General features: G+C 47.0%; 1 protein-coding gene across 2 annotated transcripts in view; it reads left to right on the forward strand.

Annotated features, from left to right (window-relative positions):
- WDR46 (WD repeat domain 46) overlaps positions 1-21020 on the forward strand; it is a 38291-nt gene extending 17271 nt beyond the window's left edge. For both annotated transcript variants that reach the window (XM_085565100.1, XM_085565101.1), the window contains 8 exons: positions 3461-3596; positions 6123-6222; positions 10089-10242; positions 11759-11906; positions 13093-13187; positions 15583-15675; positions 18299-18370; positions 20340-21020. In XM_085565100.1, the coding sequence (XP_085421226.1) occupies positions 3461-3596; positions 6123-6222; positions 10089-10242; positions 11759-11906; positions 13093-13187; positions 15583-15675; positions 18299-18370; positions 20340-21002 (1461 nt within the window). In that variant the 3' untranslated portion in view covers positions 21003-21020. The remainder of the gene's footprint in view (positions 1-3460; positions 3597-6122; positions 6223-10088; positions 10243-11758; positions 11907-13092; positions 13188-15582; positions 15676-18298; positions 18371-20339) is intronic.
- The last annotated feature ends 53 nt before the right edge of the window (positions 21021-21073 follow it).

A 21073-nucleotide genomic window follows, 5' to 3' on the forward strand; every position in this document is an offset into this window, starting at 1 on the left:
AAAAACCCAAAATTTGGGCAAAAAACGGCCGATTTTGGGCAAAAATGGACATTTTTAGCTGCATTTTTCCCATTCTTGTCTGATTTTTGCCTGTTTTTGGCTGATTTTGGAGGAATTTTCTGGGTTTTTTCACCTGGAATTCCTGCCCTGGCACTTCCTGCTGGCTGCCGTGGTCAGTCCGGGGAAAAAAACCCAAAATTTGGGGAAAAAACGGCCGATTTTGGGCAAAAATGGCCATTTTTAGCTGCATTTTTCCCATTCTTGTCTGATTTTTGCCCGTTTTTGGCTGATTTTGGAGGAATTTTCTGGTTTTTTTCACCTGGAATTCCTGCCCTGGCACTTCCTGCTGGCTGCCGTGGTCAGTCTGGGAAAAAACCCCAAAATTTGGGGAAAAAACGGCCGATTTTGGGCAAAAATGGCCATTTTTAGCTGCATTTTTCCCATTCTTGTGTGATTTTTGCCCATTTTTGGCTGATTTTAGAGGAATTTTCTGGGTTTTTACACCTGGAATTCCTGCCCTGGCACTTCCTGCTGGCTGCCGTGGTCAGTCTGGGGAAAAAAACCCCAAATTTGGGCAAAAAACGGCCGATTTTGGGCAAAAATCGCCATTTTTAGCAATTGGTTTACCATTTTTGGCTGATTTTTGCCCATTTTTGGAGGAATTTTCTGGGTTTTTTCACCTGGAATTCCTGCCCTGGCACTTCCTGCTGGCTGCCGTGGTCAGTCTGGGGAAAAAAACCCCAAATTTGGGGAAAAAACGGCCGATTTTGGGCAAAAATCGCCATTTTTAGCTGCATTTTTCCCATTCTTGTCTGATTTTTGCCCATTTTTGGCTGATTTTGGAGGAATTTTCTGGGTTTTTTCACCTGGAATTCCTGCCCTGGCACTTCCTGCTGGCTGCCGTGGTCAGTCCGGGGAACAAAACCCAAAATCTGGGGAAAAAACGGCCGATTTTGGGCAAAAATCCAGCAATTTGAGTGACTTTTTAACCATTTTGGTTGATTTTCCCCTGGATTTTGTCCATTTTTGGGCCATTTTTTGGGTGCTCCGGAATTTCCTGGGAATTCTGCTCCTGGAATTCCCGTTCCTCCCCATTTTTTCCCTGTTTTCCCCCCGTTTTTTCCCATTTTTTCCCATTTCCCCCCATTTTTTCCCTGTTTTCCCCCCGTTTTTTCCCATTTTTTCCCATTTCCCCCCATTTTTTCCCTGTTTTCCCCCTGTTTTTTCCCATTTCCCCCCATTTTTTCCCATTTTCCCCCATTTTTTCCCGTTTCCCCCCGTTTTTTCCCCGTTTTCCACCCGTTTTCCTTGTTTTGCCCCTTTTTCCCCCTTTTTCCCCCTTTTTTCCCCGTTTTTCCCCCCGTTTTCCCCTTTTTTTCCCGTTTTCCCCCCGTTTTCCCCCTTTTTTCAGTTTTCCACCTGTTTTTCCCATTTTCCCCATGTTTCACCCCGTTTTTCCCATTTTCCCCTTGCTCACACCCCGTTTTCCCTGTTTGTTTTTCCCATTTTTCCCGTTTTCCCCGGGTCTCACCCCGTTTTTCCCGTGTGTTTTTCCTGTTTTCCCCATTTTTCACCCCGTTTGTTTTTCCCGTTTTCCCCATTTTTCACCACGTTGGATTTTCCCGTTTTCCCCGTTTTTCCCCCCATTTGTTTTTCCTGTTTTCCCCCTGTTTTTCCCGTTTTCCCTGTTTTTCACCCTGTTTGTTTTTCCCATTTTCCCCGTTTTTCACCCTGTTTGTTTTTCCCATTTTTCCCCCGTGTTTTTTTCCCGTTTTCCCTGTTTTTCACCGTTTGTTTTTCCCGTTTTCCCCATTTTTCACCCCGTTTGATTTTCCCGTTTTTCCCCCCATTTGTTTTTCCTGTTTTTCACCCTGTTTGTTTTTCCCATTTTCCCCATTTTTCACCCTGTTTGTTTTTCCCATTTTTCCCCGTGTTTTTTTCCCATTTTCCCCGTTTTTCCCCCGTTTGTTTTTCCCGTTTTCCCCGTTTTTCCCCCGTGTTTTTTTCCCCCCGTTTTCCCCATTTTTCCCCCGTGTGTTTTTCCTGTTTTCCCCGTTTTTCCCCCCGTTTTCCCCGTGTGTTTTCCCCGTTTTCCCCCCATTTGTTTTTCCCGTTTTCCCCATTTTTCCCCCCATTTTCCCCGTGTGTTTTTCCCGTTTTTCGCCCCCTTTGATTTTCCCATTTTCCCCGTTTTCCCCTTGTTCTCCCCCCGTTTTTCACATTTTGTTTTTCCCGTTTTCCCCGTTTTTCCCCCCGTTTTTCCTGTGTGTTTTTCCCGTTTTCCCCATTTCCCAGCCCGTTTTTCACCCTGTTTGATTTTCCCGTTTTCCCTGTTTTTTCACCCCGTTTGTTTTTCCTGTTTTTCCCGTTTTTCACCCCATTTGTTTTTCCTGTTTTCCCCGTTTTTCCCCCCATTTTCCCCGTGTGTTTTCCCCGTTTTCCCCCCGTGTGTTTTTCCCCGTTTTCCACCCCGTTTGATTTTCCCATTTTCCCCGTTTTTCCCCCGTTTTCCCCGTGTGTTTTCCCCATTTTTCCCCCTGTGTGTTTTTCCCGTTTTTCCCGTTTTTTCCCCCATTTTCCCCGTGTGTTTTCCCCGTTTTTCAGCCCGTTTTTCCCGTTTTCCCCGTTTTTCCCCCCATTTGTTTTTCCCGTTTTTCCCGTTTTTCCCCGTTTTTCCCCCCGTGTGTTTTCCCCCTTTTTCAGCCCGTTTTTCCCGTTTTCCCCGTTTTTCCCCCCATTTGTTTTTCCCGTTTTTCCCGTTTTTCCCCGTTTTTCCCCCCGTGTGTTTTCCCCCTTTTTCAGCCCGTTTTCCCCGTTTTCCCCGTTTTTTCCCCGTTTTTCCCCCGTTTTTCCCATTTTCCCCGTGTGTTTTCCCCATTTTTCCCGTTTTCCCCGTTTTCCCCGTTTTTCCCGCCGTTTTCCCCGTTTTTCCCGTTTTCCCCATTTTTCACCCCGTTTTCCCAGTGTGTTTCCCCCATTTTCCCCCCGTTTTTCCCCGTTTTTCCCGTTTTCCCTGTTTTTCCCCCCGTTTTCCCCGTTTTTCCCCCGTTTTTCCCGTTTTCCCCATTTTTCCCCCATTTTCCCCGTTTTTCCCCCAGTTTTTCCCGTTTTCCCCGTGTGTTTTCCCCGTTTTTCCCGTTTTTCCCGTTTTCCCCGTTTTTCCCCCGTTTTCCCCGTTTTCCCCATTTTTCCCCCCATTTTCCCCGTTTTTCCCCCAGTTTTTCCCGTTTTCCCCGTGTGTTTTCCCCGTTTTTCCCGTTTTCCCCGTTTTTCCCGTTTTCCCCGTTTTTCCCCCATTTTCCCCCGTTTTCCCCATTTTTCCCCCGTTTTTGCCCCCCGTTTTCCCCGTTTTTCCCCCGTTTTTCCTGTTTTCCCCATTTTTCCCCCATTTTCCCCGTTTTCCCTGTTTTTCCCCGTTTTTCCCGTTTTCCCCGTTTTTCACCCCGTTTTTTCCCCTCAGAGCGAGCGGGGGCTGCTGCGCTTCGTGGACGTGTCCGAGGGCCGAGCGCTGCCGGCGCTGCGAACGCGCTGCGGCCGCGCCGCCGCCGCCGCCCAGAGCCCGGCCAGCGCCGGCGTCCTGCTGGGACACGCCAGCGGTGAGCAAAATGGGGCAAAAACACGGGAAAACGGGAAAAAACGGGAAAAAAAATGTGAAAAAATGGGAAAAAACGGGGAAAAACGGGGAAAAAACGGGGAAAAATGAGGAAAAAATGGGGAAAAAACACAGGGAGAAATGGCCCAGAGCCCGGCCAGCGCCGGCGTCCTGCTGGGACACGCCAGCGGTGAGGAAAATGGGGCAAAAACATGGGAAAATGGGAAAAAATGGGAAAAAACGGGAAAAAATGGGAAAAAACGGGAAAAAAGGGGAAAAATGGGGAAAAAACACAGGAAAACGGGGGAAAACACAGGGAGAAATGGCCCAGAGCCCGGCCAGCGCCGGCGTCCTGCTGGGACACGCCAGCGGTGAGCAAAATGGGGCAAAAACACGGGAAAACGGGAAAAACGGGGAAAAAATGGGAAAAAATGCAAAAAAACGGGGAAAAAATGGGGAAAGAACGGGGAAAACACGGGGAAAACGGGGAGAAAACACAGGGAGAAATGGCGCAGAGCCCGGCCAGCGCCGGCGTCCTGCTGGGACACGCCAACGGTGAGGAAAATGGGGCAAAAACACGGGAAAACGGGAAAAAACGGGGAAAAATGGGAAAAACGGGGAAAAATGGGGAAAAAACGGGGAAAAACGGGCAAAAACACAGGAAAACAGGGAAAAATGGGGGGAAACACGGGAAAAATGGGGTAAAAACCTGGAGTAATGGGAAAAAACGGGCAGGAAATGGGGAAAAGCGGGGGGGAAATGGGGAAAAATGGGGAAAACCCCCAGAGAAATGGGAAAAAAAAGGTCGGGAAACGGGGAAAAACGGGGATAAACAGGGAAAAACGGGCGGAAAACACGGGGAAAAATGGGCAGGAAACATGGGAAACGGGGAAAAACTCCTTGGAAACACGGGGAAAAAAGGGCGGGAAACATGGGAAAATGGGAATAATGGGGGGGAAACGGGGAAAAACGGGAAAAAACGAGCGGAAAACGGGGAAAAACCCAGGGAAACGGGAAAAAACGGCGGGAAAAACGGGAGGAAAATGGGAAAAACGGGGACAACGGGGGGGATACGGGGAAATGGGGAAAAAACCAGGGAAACGGGGAAAAACAGGAAAAAATGGGTGGAAAACACAGGGGAAACGGGGGGGAGACACGGGAAAATGGGAAAAAACTGGGGGAAACATGGGAAATGGGGAAAAATGGGCGGAAAATGGGGAAAAACGGGAGGAAAACGGGGAAAAACAGGGGGGAAACACGGGGAACAGGGAAAAACGGGCGGAAAACACGGGGAAACGGAGAAAAAAGGGCGGGAAATGGGAAAAACGGCTAGAAAACACGGGGAAATGGGGAAAAACGGGAGGAAAATGGGGAAAACGGGCGGGAAACGGGGAAAATGGGAAAAAACCAGGGAAAACAGGAAAAAATGGCAGAAAACAAGGAAAAAATGGGGGGAAAAACCCGGGGAAACGGGAAAAATGGGGGGGAAAAAATGGGGGAAATGGGAAAAAATGGGAAAATGAGAAAAAACGGGGGGAAAATGGGAAAAAACGCGGGGAAATGGGGGAAAATGGCTTAAAATGGGAGAGAAATGGGAAAAAACGGGGGGAAAATGGGAAAAAACGGGGGGAAATGGGGAAAAATGGCTTAAAATAGGGGGGGAGATGGGAAAAAATGGGAAAAAATGGAGGGAAACGGCGGGAAAATGGGAAAAAATGGGGGCAAAAATTGGGAAAAATGGGGGGAAATTGGGAAAATCAGGAAAAAATGGGGGAGAAAGGGGAAAACCAGGGTGGAAATGGGAAAAAAAATGGAGGGAAAGGGAGAAAAATGGGGTAAAAAGGGAATTTTGGGAATTCCTGATGGGATTTGGGAGATTTTATTGGATTTTGGGGGTTCCTGGTGGAATTTTGGGTATTTTATCGGATTTTGGGAGGTTCCCAATGGAATTTGGAATTTTGGATATTTTATTGGATTTTGGGAGGTTCCAAATGGAATTTTGGGGGAATTTCTTCGGATTTTGGGATGTCCCCAATGGAATTTGGAATTTTGGATATTTTATTGGATTTTGGGAGGTCCCCAATGGAATTTTGGGGGAATTTCTTTGGATTTTGGGAGGTCCCCAATGGAATTTTTGGGGGAATTTCTTCAGATTTCGGGAGGTCCCCAATGGAATTTTGGGGGAATTTCTTTGGATTTCGGGAGGTCCCCAATGGAATTTTGGGGGAATTTCTTCGGATTTTGGGTGTTCCTGCTGGAATTTGGGACTTCCCCCTTAGATTTGGGAGATTTCCTCGGATTTCCGGAAAATCCTCTTGAATTCGAGGGAGGAAATTCCGGGGAAAATTCCACCAAATTCCGACAACTTTCCTCAGAGTTGGGGGGGGGGACATTTCTTTGAAATTTCATGGAATTTTCACCATTTTCACCCCAAATTCCCGGGTTTTTTTTTGATTTCGGGGATTTTTTGGGTGGTTTCGGATTTTTTTTGGTTTTTCCTTTTTCCCAAAATCCCGTTTTTTTGCCCCAGGAACGGTTTCCATGTGGACGCCCACGGTGGAGGAGCCGGTGCTGCGGCTGCTGGCGCATCGCGGCGCCGTGCGCGGCCTCGCCGCCGACGCCGCCGGCCGGTGCGCAATTCCCGGAATTCCCGGAATTTGGGGGGGGTTTGGCCGGAATTCCGGGAATTTTGGGGGGATTTCCAGGGATTTTGGGGGGAGTTTGGCTGGAATTCTGGGGATTTTTGGGGGGATTTCCATGGATTTTGGGGGGATTTCCATGGATTTTGGGGGAATTTCCAGGGATTTGGGGGGGTTTTGGCCGGAATTCCGAGAATTTTAGGGGGAATTTCCATGGATTTGGGGCTTTTTGGGGGAATTTCCATGGATTTTGTGGGGATTTCCTTTGATTTGGGGGGAATTTCCATGGATTTGGGGGGATGTCCATGGATTTTGGGGGAATTTCCATGGATTTGGGGGGGTTTTGGCTGGAATTCCAGGAATTCCGGGAATTTCGGGGAGGTTCCCAGGGATTTGGGGGGAGTTTGGCTGGAATTCTGGGGATTTTTGGGGGATTTCCATGGATTTTGGGGGGATTTCCATGGATTTTGGGGGGATTTCCATGGATTTGGGGGGGTTTTGGCCGGAATTCCGGGAATTTTAGGGGGAATTTCCATGGATTTGGGGCTTTTTGGGGGAATTTCCATGGATTTGGGGGGGTTTTGGCCGGAATTCCGGGAATTCGGGGAATTTTGGGGGATTTCCATGGATTTTGGGGGTATTTCCATGGATTTGCAGGGGTTTTGGGGGAATTTCCATGGATTTGGGGGGATTTCCATGGATTTTGGGGGAATTTCCAGGGATTTTGAGGGAATTTCCAGGGATTTTGAGGGAATTTCCATGGATTTTGGGGGGATTTCCATGGATTTGGGGGAATTTCCTTTGATTTGGGGGGGTTTGGCTGGAATTCCGGGAATTCGGGGAATTTTGGGGGGATTTCCAGGGATTTTGGGGGGATTTCCGTGGATTTTGGGGGGATTTCCAGGGATTTTGGGGGGATTTCCAGGGATTTTGGGGGGATTTCCATGGATTTTGAGGGAATTTCCATGGATTTTGGGGGGATTTCCATGGATTTTGGGGGAATTTCCGTGGATTTGGGGGAATTTCCATGGATTTGGGGGAATTTCCATGGATTTTGGGGGAATTTCCATGGATTTGGGGGGAATTTCCATGGATTTGGGGGGAATTTCCAGGGATTTGGGGGGAATTTCCATGGATTTTGGGGGAATTTCCATGGATTTGGGGGGATTTCCATGGATTTTGGGGGAATTTCCAGGGATTTTGGGGGAATTTCCAGGGATTTTGAGGGAATTTCCAGGGATTTTGGGGGGATTTCCATGGATTTGCAGGGGTTTTGGGGGAATTTCCAGGGATTTGGGGGGGGTTTGGCCGGAATTCCGGGAATTTTGGGGGGATTTCCGTGGATTTTGGGGGGATTTCCTTTGATTTGGGGGGATTTTGGGGGGATGTCCATGGATTTGGGGGGGTTTTGGCCAGAATTCTGGGAATTTGGGGCTTTTTTGGGGGATTCCCGTGGATTTTGGGGGGATTTCCTTTGATTTGGGGGGGTTTTGGCTGGAATTCCAGGAATTCAGGGAATTTTGGGGGAATTTCCATGGATTTTGGGGGGAGTTTGGCTGGAATTCTGGGGATTTTTGGGGGATTTCCATGGATTTTGGGGGAATTTCCATGGATTTTGGGGGGATTTCCAGGGATTTGGGGGGGATGTCCATGGATTTTGGGGGGATTTCCATGGATTTTGGGGGGATTTCCATGGATTTTGGGGGAATTTCCATGGATTTGGGGGGGGGTTTGGCCGGAATTCCGGGAATTTGGGGAAATTTGGGGGATTTCCATGGATTTTGGGGGAATTTCCAGGGATTTGGGGGGGTTTTGGGGGGATTTCCAGGGATTTGGGGGGGTTTTGGCCGGAATTCCAGGAATTCCGGGAATTTGGGGGGGTTCCATGGATTTGGGGGGAATTTCCAGGGATTTGGGGGGGTTTTGGCCAGAATTCCAGGGATTTTGGGGGGATTTCCGTGGATTTTGGGGGGATTTCCGTGGATTTTGGGGGGATTTCCGTGGATCTGGGGGGGTTTTGGGGGAATTTCCATGGATTTTGGGGGGGTTTTGGCCGGAATTCCACGAATTCAGGGAATTTTGGGGGGATTTCCATGGATTTTGGGGGAATTTCCAGGGATTTGGGGGGGTTTTGGACAGAATTCCACGAATTCAGGGAATTTTGGGGGGATTTCCATGGATTTTGGGGGAATTTCCAGGGATTTGGGGGGGTTTTGGCCAGAATTCCAGGAATCCCGGGAATTTTGGGGGGGTTCCATGGATTTTGGGGGAATTTCCAGGGATTTTGAGGGAATTTCCATGGATTTTGGGGGGATTTCCATGGATTTTGGGGGGATTTCCATGGATTTTGGGGGAATTTCCATGGATTTGGGGGGATTTCCATGGATTTTGGGGGGATTTCCATGGATTTTGGGGGAATTTCCAGGGATTTGGGGGGAATTTCCATGGATTTTGGGGGAATTTCCAGGGATTTGGGGGGAATTTCCATGGATTTTGGGGGGATTTCCATGGATTTGCAGGGGTTTTGGGGGAATTTCCAGGGATTTGGGGGGGTTTTGGCTGGAATTACGGGAATTCCGGGAATGTGGGGGGGTTCCCAGGGATTTGGGGGGGGTTTGGCCGGAATTTGGGGAATTTTGGGGGGATTTCCTTTGATTTGGGGCTTTTTAGGGGGATTCCCAGGGATTTGTGGGGATTTTGACCAGAATTCCGGGAATTTGAGGCTTTTTGGAGGTATTTCCATGGATTTGGGGATTTTGGCCGGAATCCCGGGAATTTGGGGGAGGTTCCATGGATTTGGGGGGGGTTTAGCCAGAATTCCGGGAATCCCGGGAATTTGGGGTGATTTCGGGCACATTTTGGGGTGGATTTTTGTCCAATTTGGGGTGATTTCGGGTGGATTTGGGGTGATTTCGGGCACATTTTGGGGCGGATTTTTGTCCAATTTGGGGCAGATTTTGGGTGGATTTTGGGGTGAATTTTGGGTGGATTTTGGGGTGATTTTGGGCACATTTTGGGGCGGATTTTTCTCCATTTTGGGATGGATTTTTCTCCAATTTGGGGCGGATTTTGGGTGAATTTGGGGCGGATTTTGGGTGAATTTTGGGTGAATTTGGGGTGGATTTTGGGTGAATTTGGGGCGGATTTTGGATGAATTCTGGGCGGATTTTGGGTGAATTTTCCCGGGTTTTGGGCTCCCCCGCAGGCTGCTGGGTTGGATTTTGGGGTGGATTTTGGGGTGATTTCGGGTGGATTTTGGGGTGATTTTGGGCACATTTTGGGGTGGATTTTTCTCCAATTTGGGGCAGATTTTGGGTGGATTTTGGGTGAATTTGGGGCGGATTTTGTGGTGATTTCGGGTGGGTTTTGGGGTGGATTTTTCTCCAATTTGGGGCAGATTTTGGGTGGATTTTGGGGTGAATTTTGGGTGGATTTTGTGGTGATTTCGGGTGGGTTTTGGGATGGATTTTTCTCCAATTTGGGGCGGATTTTGGGTGAATTTGGGGCGGATTTTGGGTGAATTTGGGGCGGATTTTGGGTGAATTTGGGGCGGATTTTGGGTGAATTTGGGGCAGATTTTGGGTGAATTTTGGGCGGATTTTGGGTGAATTTTCCCGTGTTTTGGGCTCCCCCGCAGGCTGCTGGGTGGGATTTTGGGGTGAATTTTGGGTGAATTTTGGGGTGATTTTGGGCACATTTTGGGGTGAATTTTGGGTGGATTTTGTGGTGATTTCGGGTGGGTTTTGGGGTGAATTTGGGGCGGATTTTGGGTGAATTTTGGGTGAATTTGGGGCAGATTTTGGGTGAATTTTGCCGGGTTTTGGGTGAATTTTCCCGGGTTTTGGGCTCCCCCGCAGGCTGCTGGCCACGTCGGGGCTGGACCGGAAAATTCGGATTTTCGACCTGCGGACTCTGGGGGTCCTGCGGGAATGGGGGGTCCCGGCGGGGGCGGCGCCCCTCGACTTCAGCCAGAGGGGGCTGCTGGCGGCCGCCTGCGGGGACCTGCTGCAGGTCAGCCAAAAACACCCCAAAATACCCCAAAACACCCCAAAACACCCCAAAAATACCCCAAAACACCCCAAAATACACCAAAATACACCAAAATACCCCAAAACACCCCAAATACACCAAAACAGCCCAAAATACACCCAAAACGCCACAAAATACACCAAAACACCCCAAAATACACCCAAAACACCCCAAAATACCCCAAAACACCCCAAAATACACCAAAATACCCCAAAATACTCCAAAATACACCAAAACACCACAAAATACACCAAAAACGCCACAAAATACACCAAAAACACCCCAAAATACACCAAAACACCCCAAAATACTCCAAAACACCCCAAAATACTCCAAAACACCCCAAAATACACCCAAAACGCCACAAAATACACCAAAATACACCAAAACACCCCAAAATACACCAAAACACCCCAAAATACTCCAAAATACCCCAAAACACCCCAAAATACACCAAAAACACCCAGAATACCACCCCAAATGCCCCAAAATACCCCCAAAACGCCCCAAAATACCCCCAAAACACTCCAAAACACCCCGAAATACACCAAAAACACCGAAAACACCCCAAAACTACCCCAAAACACCCCAAAATACCCAAAAATACCCCAAACGCCCCGAAAAAGCCCCAAAACACCACAAAATACACCAAAAACGCCCCAAAAATACCCCAAAACACCCCAAAACTACCCAAAAACACCCCAAAATACACCAAAAACGCCACAAAATACCCCAAAAACGCCCCAAAATACCCAAAAATACCCCAAACGCCCCGAAAACACCCCAAAACACCACAAAATACACCAAGAACGCCCCAAAACACCCCAAAATACCCCAAAATACACTAAAAACGCCCAAAAAATACCCCAAAATACACCAAAATACCCCAAAAATGCCACAAAATACCCCCAAAATACACCAAAAACACCCCAAAACACCCCAAAATACACCAAAAACACCCAAACATACCCCAAAACACCCCAAAATACCCCAAAATACCCCAAAACACCCAAACATACCCCCAAAATACCCCAAAATACCCAAAAAATACCCAAAAATACCCCAAAACCACCCAAAAATACCCCAGAAATACCCCAAAACGCCCAAACATGCCCCAAAAATACCCCCAAAACACCCCAAGATACCCGAAAAATACCCGAAAATACCCCAAAAACACCCCAGAAATACCCCAAAACGCCCAAAATACCCCAAAACGCCCCAGAATACACCAAAAACACCGAAAACACCCCAAAAATACCCCAAAACACCCCAAAAATACCCAAACAATACCCCCAAAATACCCCCAAAATAACAAAAAACACCCAAAACAGCCCAAAAACGCCCAAAACCACCCAAAATACCCCAGAAATACCCAAAATACCCCAAAACCACACCAAAAATGCCCCAAAATACCCCCAAAACACGCCAAAAACACCCAAAATACCCCAAAAACAACCCAAAATCCCCATTTTTCCCCAATTTTCCCATTTTTTGGCAGATTTACCCCAAACTGGACTCGGTTTCTGCTCCCCGCCCGTTCCTGGGGCACCGCCTGCCCGGCCCGGCCCGGGGGCTCCGGTTCTGCCCCTTCGAGGACGTGCTGGGGGCTGGGCACGGGCTGGGATTCAGCAGCATCCTGGTGCCAGGTGGGATTTGGGGCAAATTCCCGCGATTTTGGGAAAATTCGGGTGAAAATTTGGAATTTTTAGGTGAAAATTTGGTGATTTTAGGTGAAAATTTGGGATTTTTAGGTGGATTTTTGGGGTTTTTTGGGTGGGTTTGGGGCCGGGCACAGCTGGGATTCAGCAGCATCCTGGTGCCAGGTGGGGTTTGGGGCAAATTCCCGCGATTTTGGGAAAATTTGGGAAATTTTGGGTGAAAATTTGGGGATTTTAGGTGAAAATTTGGGGATTTTAGGTGAAAATTTGGGGATTTTAGGTGGATTTTTGGGAGTGTTTTGGGGCCGGGCACAGCTGGGGATTCAGCAGCATCCTGGTGCCAGGTGGGATTTGGGGCAAATTCCCGCGATTTTGGGAAAATTCGGGTGAAAATTTGGAATTTTTAGGTGAAAATTTGGGGATTTTAGGTGAAAATTTGGGATTTTTGGGTGGATTTCTGGGGTTTTTGGGGAGTTTTGAGGCTGGGCTTCAGCAGCATCCTGGTGCCAGGTGGGAATTTTGGGGGAAATTTGGGGAATTTTGGGAAAGTTCGGGTGAAAATTTGGGATTTTGTGGTGAAAATTTGGGGGTTTTAGGTGAAAATTTGGGATTTTTGGGTGGATTTTTGGAGTTTGGGAACGAATTCCAGTGGAATTTTGGGAATTCCTGGGGGATTTTTGGGAATTCCCGGTGGAATTTTGGGAATTCCCAGTGGATTTTTGACGATTCCTGGCAGATTTTTGGGAATTTTTGGTGGATTTTTGGAATTCCTAATGGATTTTTGGCAATTTCTGGCAGATTTTTGGGAATGTTTGGTGGATTTTTGGGAATTCCCAGCAGATTTTTGACGATTTCTGGCAGATTTTTGGGAATTCCTGGTGGATTTTTGAGAATTTCTGGGCAGATTTTTTGGGAATTTTTAGTGGATTTTTGGGCATTCCTGGGGGATTATTGGGAATTCCCGATGGATTTTTGGGAATTCCCGGTGGAATTTTGGGAATTCCCAGTGGATTTTTGACGATTCCTGGCAGATTTTTTGGGAGTTTTTGGTGGATTTTTTTGGAATTTTTTTGGAATTTTTCTGGATTTTTGAGAATTCCCGGCGGAATTTTGGGATCGCCGGCCTCGGGATCCCCGAATTTCCCCCGGACCCCCCAAATTTTGGGAATTCCAGGGGCGGGGGAGCCGAATTTCGACGCTCTGGAGCTGAACCCCAACCGGAGCCGCCGGCAGCGCCAGGAGTGGGAGGTGAAGGCGCTGCTGGAGAAGGTGAACGGCCCCAAAATCCCCCAGATTCACCCCAAAATCCACCCCAGATTCACCCCAAAATTCCATCCCAAAATCCCACAAATTCACCCCAAAATTCCACCCCAAAATACCCCAAATTCACCCCAAAATTCCACACCAAAATCCCCAATTTCACCCCAAATTCACCCCAAAATCCACCCCAAATTCACTTCAAAATACCACAAATTCACCCCAAAATTCCACACCAAAATACCCCAGATTCACCCCAAAATTCCACCCCAAAATCCCCCAGATTCACCCCAAAATTCCATCCCAAAATCCCCCAGATTCACCCCAAAATTCCATCCCAAAATCCCCCAGATTCACCCCAAAATCCACCCCAGATTCACCCCAAAATTCCATCCCAAAATCCCACAAATTCACCCCAAAATTCCACCCCAAAATCCCACAAATTCACCCCAAAATTCCACACCAAAATACCCCAAATTCACCCCAAAATCCACCCCAGATTCACCCCAAAATCCACCCCAAAATCCCACAAATTCACCCCAAAATTCCACACCAAAATACCCCAAAATCACCCCAAAATTCCACCCCAAAATCCCACAAATTCACCCCAAAATTCCATCCCAAAATCCCCCAGATTCACCCCAAAATCCCCCAAATTCACCCCAAAATTCCACCCCAAAATCCCCCAAATTCACCCCAAAATTCCACCCCAAAATCCCCCAAATTCACCCCAAAATTCCATCCGAAAATACCCCAAATTCACCCCAAAATCCACCCCAGATTCACCCCAAAATCCACCCCAAAATCCTCCAAATTCACCCCAAAATCCACCCCAGATTCACCCCAAAATCCACCCCAAAATCCTCCAAATCCACCCCAAAATCCACCCCAGATTCACCCCAAAATTCCACCCCAAAATCCCACAAATTCACCCCAAAATTCCACCCCAAAATCCCCAAAATTCATCCCAAAATTCCACCCCAAAATCCCCCAGATTCACCCCAAAATCCACCCCAGATTCACCCCAAAATCCCCCAGATTCACCCCAAAATTCCATCCCAAAATCCCCCAGATTCACCCCAAAATTCCACACCAAAATACCCCAAATTCACCCCAAAATCCCCCAAATTCACCCCAAAATTCCATCCCAAAATCCCCCAAATTTACCCCAAAATTCCACCCCAAAATCCCACAAATTCACCCCAAAATTCCACACCAAAATCCCCCAAATTCACCCCAAAATTCCACACCAAAATCCCCCAGATTCACCCCAAAATCCCCCAGATTCACCCCAAAATCCCCCAGATTCACCCCAAAATCCACCCCAAAATCCCCCAGATTCACCCCAAAATTCCACCCCAAAATCCCACAAATTCACCCCAAAATTCCACCCCAAAATCCCCCAAATTCACCCCAAAATCCCACAAATTCACCCCAAAATTCCACACCAAAATCCTCCAAATTCACCCCAAAATCCACCCCAAATTCACCCCCAAATTCCATCCCCAAAATCCCCAATTTCACCCCAAATTCACCCCAAAATCCACCCCAAATTCACCCCAAAATCCACCCCAAATTCACCCCAAAATTCCATCCCAAAATCCCCAAAATTCACCCCAAAATCCCCAAAATTCACCCCAAAATCACCCCAAATTCACCCCAAATTCACCCCAAAATTCCACCCCAAAATTCCCATAGATTTCCCCAAATTCCCTTGCTTTTATCCCAAATTCCTGTGTTTTATCCCAAATTCCTGTGTTTTATCCCAAATTCCTGTGTTTTTTCCCAAATTCCCTTGCTTTTACCCCAAATTCCTGTGTTTTTTCCCAAAATCCCCGTTTTTCCCCCAATCCCTCTGTTTTTCCCCAAATTCCCCGTTTTTCCCCCCAAATCCCTGTCTGTTTTTCCCAAAATCCCCGTTTTTCACCCCAATCCCTCTGTTTTTCCCAAAATCCCCGTTTTTCCCCCCAATCCCCCCCATTTTTCCCAAAATCCCCATTTTTCACCCCAATCCCCTCTGTTTTTCCCAAAATCCCCGTTTTTCCCCTCAAATTCCCCGTTTTTCCCAAAATCCCCGTTTTTCACCCCAAATCCCTGTCTGTTTTTCCCAAAATCCCCGTTTTTCCCCCCAAATTCCCCGTTTTTCCCAAAATCCCCGTTTTTCACCCCAATCCCCTCTGTTTTTCCCAAATTCCCCGTTTTTCCCCCCAATCCCTGTCTGTTTTTCCCAAATTCCCCGTTTTTCACCCCAAAATCCCCGTTTTTCCCCCCAATCCCCCCCGTTTTTCCCAAATTCCCCATTTTTCACCCCAAATCCCCCCCGTTTTTCCCAAATTCCCCGTTTTTCCCCCCAATCCCCTCTGTTTTTCCCAAAATCCCCGTTTTTCACCCCAATCCCGTGTTCCAGATCCCCGCGGAGCTGCTGACCCCGGACCCGGCCCAGCTCGGCCGCCTGGACCCGGCGGGGCCGGAGCAGGACAGCCACGGAGCGCAGAGCCTGGTGGGAAAAACACCCGAAAACACCCGAAATACACCCCAAATACACCTGAAATGCACCCGAAATACACCCCAAATACACCCCAAATACACCCCAAATATAACACAAAATACACCCGAAATATCCCCAAAATACACCCGAAATATCCCCAAAATACACCCGAAAAACACCCGAAATACACCCGAAAAACACCCGAAATACACCCCAAATACACCCCAAATACACCCGAAATATCACACAAAATATCACCCGAAATACACCCAAAATACACCCGAAATGCACCCAAAATACACCCGAAATATCCCCGAAATACACCCCAAATACACCCCAAATACACCCCAAATACACCCGAAATATCACACAAAATATCACCCGAAATGCACCCAAAATACACCCGAAATGCACCCAAAATACACCCGAAATACACCCGAAATGCACCCAAAATACACCCGAAATATCCCCGAAATACACCCCAAATACACCCAAAATACACCCCAAATATCACACAAAATACACCCGAAATATCACACGAAATATCCACAAAATACACCCAAAATATCCCCAAAATACACCCAAAATACACCCCAAATATTGCCCCAAATATCACACAAAATACACCCGAAAAACACCCGAAAACACCCCAAATACACCCGAAATACACCCCAAATACACCTGAAATGCACCCCAAATACACCCCAAATATTGCCCCAAATACACACAAAATACACCCGAAATATCCCCAAAATACACCCAAAATATCCCCAAAATACACCCGAAACACACCCAAAATACACCCGAAATACACCCCAAATATACACGAAATATCACCCCAAATATCACACAAAATACACCCGAAATATCACCCAAAATACACCCAAAATATCGCCCCAAATATCACCCCAAATGCACCCCAAAATATCGCCCCAAATACACCCCAAATATCACCCCAAATGCACCCCAAATACACCCCAAATACATACAAAATACACCCGAAATATCACCCCAAATATCACACAAAATATCCCCAAAATATTAGCCAAAATTTCAACCAAAATACACACAAAATTTCATCCAAAATCTCCCAAAATACACCGAAAATCTCCCCAAAATAGCCCCAAACCCCAAATCCCAAATCCCCAAATTCCCAAATCCCCAATTCCCAAATCCCCAAATTCCCAAATCCCCAAATCCCAAACCCCCAATTCCCAAATCCCCAATTCCCAGATCCCCAATTCCCGAATCCCGAATTCCCAAAATCCCGAATTCCCCAAATCCCCAATCCCCAATTCCCGAATTCCCAAACCTGCAAACCCCAATCCCCAATTCCCAAATCCCCAATCCCCAAATCCCAAATCCCCAAATCCCAAATCCCCAAACCCCAAATCCCCAAACCCCAATTCCCAAATCCCAAACCCCAAACCCCAAATCCCAATCCCCAATCCCCAAACCCCAAATCCCCAAACCCCAAATTCCCAATTCCCAAATCCCAATTCCCCAATTCCCAAATCCCCAATTCCCAAATCCCAATTCCCAAATCCCAAACCCCAATTCCCAAATCCCCAAATCCCAAACCCCAAATACCAATCCCCAATTCCCAAATCCCAGTTCTCAAATCCCAAATCCCCAAATCCCCAATTCCCAAATCCCCAAATCCCAATCCCCAAACCCCAAATCCCAAATTCCCAAACCCCAAATCCCAAATCCCAAACCCCAATCCCCAAACCCCAAATCCCAATTCCCAAATCCCCAATCCCAAATTCCCAAACCCCAAATCCCAAATTCCCCAATCCCCAAATCCCAATTCCCCAATCCCAAATCCCCAAATCCCCAATTCCCAATTCCCAATCCCCAAATCCCAAATCCCCAAATTCCCAATCCCCAAATCCCAAACCCCAAATCCCCAAACCCCAAATCCCCAATTCCCAATTCCCGAATTCCCCAGTCCCCAAATCCCAAACCCCAAATCCCCAATCCCCAAATCCCAATCCCCAATTCCCAAATCCCAAATCCCCAAATTCCCAATCCCCAAACCCCAAATCCCAAATCCCAATTCCCAAATCCCAAACCCCAAATCCCAAATCCCAAATCCCCAATTCCCAAATCCCCAAACCCCAAATCCCAAATCCCAATTCCCAAATCCCAAACCCCAAATCCCCAATCCCAAATCCCAAATCCCAATTCCCAAAACCCCAATTCCCAATCCCCAAATCCCCAATTCCCAAATCCCCAATCCCCAATTCCCAAATCCCCAATCCCCAAATCCCAAATCCCCAATCCCCAAATCCCAAATCCCCAAACCCCAAACCCCCAATCCCCAAATCTGAAACCCCAAATCCCAAATCCCCAAATCCCCAAATCCCAAATCCTGAATTCCCAATTCCCCAATCCCGAATTCCCAAACTCCAAATCCCAATCCCCAAATCCCAAATCCCCAATCCCCAATCCCCAATTCCCAAATCCCCAAATCCCAATTCCCAAACCCCAAATTCCCAATTCCCCAATTCCCAATCCCAAATCCCCAAATCCCAATCCCCAACCCCCAATTCCCAATTCCCAATTCCCAAATCCCCAAATCCCAAATCCCAAATTCCCAGTTCCCAATCCCGAATTCCCGAATTTCCCGCAGGGTTTGGATTCCGGCTCCCGGCCCCGGCGGCGCCGCGGGGGGAGGGACCCGGAACGGCACGAGAGGCTCAGGGTGGGGAGGCGGAAGAGCCGGGGGAATTGGGGGAAATTTGGGAAAATTTGGGGAAATTTGGGAAATTTGGGGAATTTGGGGGGTTTCGTGGGAATTTGGGGAATTTGGGGGGTTTCGTGGGAAATTTGGGGGGAAATTTGGGGGAGTTTAATGGGAATTTTGGGGGAATTTCATGAGAAATTGGGGGAATTTTAGGGGAATGTTGGGGGAAATTTGGGGGATTTTGGGGGAATTTTAGGGGGATTTTGGGGGAATTTTAGGGGATTTTGGGGGAATTTTAGGGGGATTTTAGGGGATTTTATGGGGAAATTTTAGGGGGATTTTGGGGGAATTTTAGGGGGATTTTGGGGGAATTTTAGGGGATTTTATGGGGGAATTTTAGGGGATTTTATGGGGAAATTTTAGGGGGATTTTGGGGGAATTTTAGGGGATTTTATGGGGAAATTTTAGGGGGATTTTGGGGGAATTTTGGGGGAAATTTAGAGGGGATTTTGGGGGAATTTTAGGGGAATTTTTGGGGGAATTTTGGGAGACATGGGAATTTTGGGGGAAATTTATAGGAAATTTGGGGGAATTTTAGGGGAATTTCATGGGGAATTTTGGGGGATTTTAGGGGATTTTAGGGGAATTTCGGGAGACATTTATGGGAATTTCGGGGGAAATTTAGAGGGGATTTTGGGGGATTTTAGGGGAATTTCGGGGGAAATTTAGGGGAATTTCTGGGGACATTTATGGGAATTTTTGGGGGATTTTAGGGGAATATTGGAGAATATCATGGGAATTTTGGGGAAAATTTATAGGAAATTTGGGGGAATTTTAGGGGAATTTCATGGGAAATTTGGGGGAAATTTAGGGGAATTTTGGGGCGAATTTAGGGAAATTTTGGGGGAATTTTATGGGAATTTTTGGGCAAATTTTAGGGGAAATTTGGGGCGATTTTAGGAGATTTTTATGGGAATTCTGGGGAAAATTTGGAGGGATTTTATGTGAATTTTGGGGGACATTTATGGGAATTTTGGGGGGATTTTGGGGGAAATTTGGGGGAATTGTATGAGGAGTTATTGGGAATTTTATGGAAATTCTGGGGGGATTTTGAGGGAATTTTGGGGGATTTTATGGGAATTTTTGGGCAAATTTTATTGGAAATTTGGAGGAATTTTAGGGGAATTTGGGGGAGAATTTTGGGGGGTTTTATGGGAATTTTGGGGGAAATTTGAGGGAATTGTATGAGGAGTTATTGGGAATTTTTGGGAAATTCAGGGGATTTTTGGCAAATTTTTGGGGAAATTTGGGGGGATTTTAGGGGAATTTTGGGGGAAATTTAGGGGAATTTATGGGAATTTTGCAGTAATTTTGGGGGAATTTTATGAGGAATTATTGGGAATTTTTGGGAAATTCAGGGGATTTTTGAAGAATTTTTGGGGAATTTTATGGGAATTTTGGGGGGAATTTTGGGGGAATTTTGGGGTGATTGTATGGGAATTTTGGGGGAATTTAATGGGAAATTTCGGGGATTTTAGAGGAATTTTTGGGGAATTTTAGGGAAAATTTGGGGGAATTTTATGGGAATCTTAGAAGAATTTAGTGGAAATTTTCGGAGATTTTAGGGGAATATTGGGGGAATTTTGGGGGGATTTTATGGGAATTTATAAGAATTTTTATGGGGAATTTTGGGGATTTTTTTGGGAATTTTAATGAGGAGTCACTGGGGATTTTTGGTGGAATTCTTGGGGATTTTTTGGGGAATTTTGGGGATTTTTATGGGGAGGTTTTGGGAATTTTGGGGAGATTTTTGGGATGGTTTTGTGATTTTTTTGGGAATTTTGGGGTCCTAAACCCCTTTTTTCCCCCCAAAAAAATATTTTTTTAAAGGGATCTGAATTTTTGGGAGGGGTTCCCAGGGAATTCCCGGGATTTTGGGAATTCCCAAAATTTCAGGAGGGGTCCCAAATTCCCGATTTTTCCCCAGGCCCACATCCGGCAGAGTTTGGAGCAGAAGGAGAAGGAGAAAAACGAGGAGGAGCCCCCCAAAAAAAAGAGGAAAATGGAGGGGAAGATTCCCAAAAAATCCGGGAAAAAAATGGGAGAAAAACTCCAAAAATCCGGGAAAAAAATGGGGGAAAATCCCAAAAAATCCGGGAAAAAAATGGGGGAAAATCCAAAAAAATCCGGGAAAAAAATGGGAGAAAATCCCCAAAAAATGGGAGAAAATCCCCAAAAATCCGGGAAAAAAATGGGGAAAAATCCCCAAAAAATGGGAGAAAATCCCCAAAAATCCGGGAAAAAAATGGGAGAAAATCCCCAAAAAATGGGAGAAAATCCCCAAAAATCCGGGAAAAAAATGGGGAAAAATCCCCAAAAAATGGGAGAAAATCCCCAAAAATCCGGGAAAAAAATGGGGGAAAATCCCCAAAAAATGGGAGAAAAATCCCCAAAAAATCTGGAAAAAGGGGAAGGAAATGCCCCGAAAAATGGGAAAAAATTTGGGGGAAAAAACCCCAAAATTGGGCAAAACCCGGGGGGAAAGCCCAAAGTGAGGCGGGGGGGGCCGGGCCCCAAATTTGGGGGAACGGCCCCGAAATTGGGGGGGACCCCCCCAAAAAAGGGGGCCCTGGACAGGTTCAAGAAATAAATTTTGGGGGGCAGCGAATTCGGGGGGTCCGGACGTGGTTTTGTCCCCGATTTTGGGGGTCCCCAAAGGGT

This window comes from Lonchura striata, chromosome 35, assembly GCF_050655825.1.
Source record: "Lonchura striata isolate lonStrDom1 chromosome 35, ASM5065582v1, whole genome shotgun sequence".
Taxonomy (NCBI): domain Eukaryota; kingdom Metazoa; phylum Chordata; class Aves; order Passeriformes; family Estrildidae; genus Lonchura; species Lonchura striata.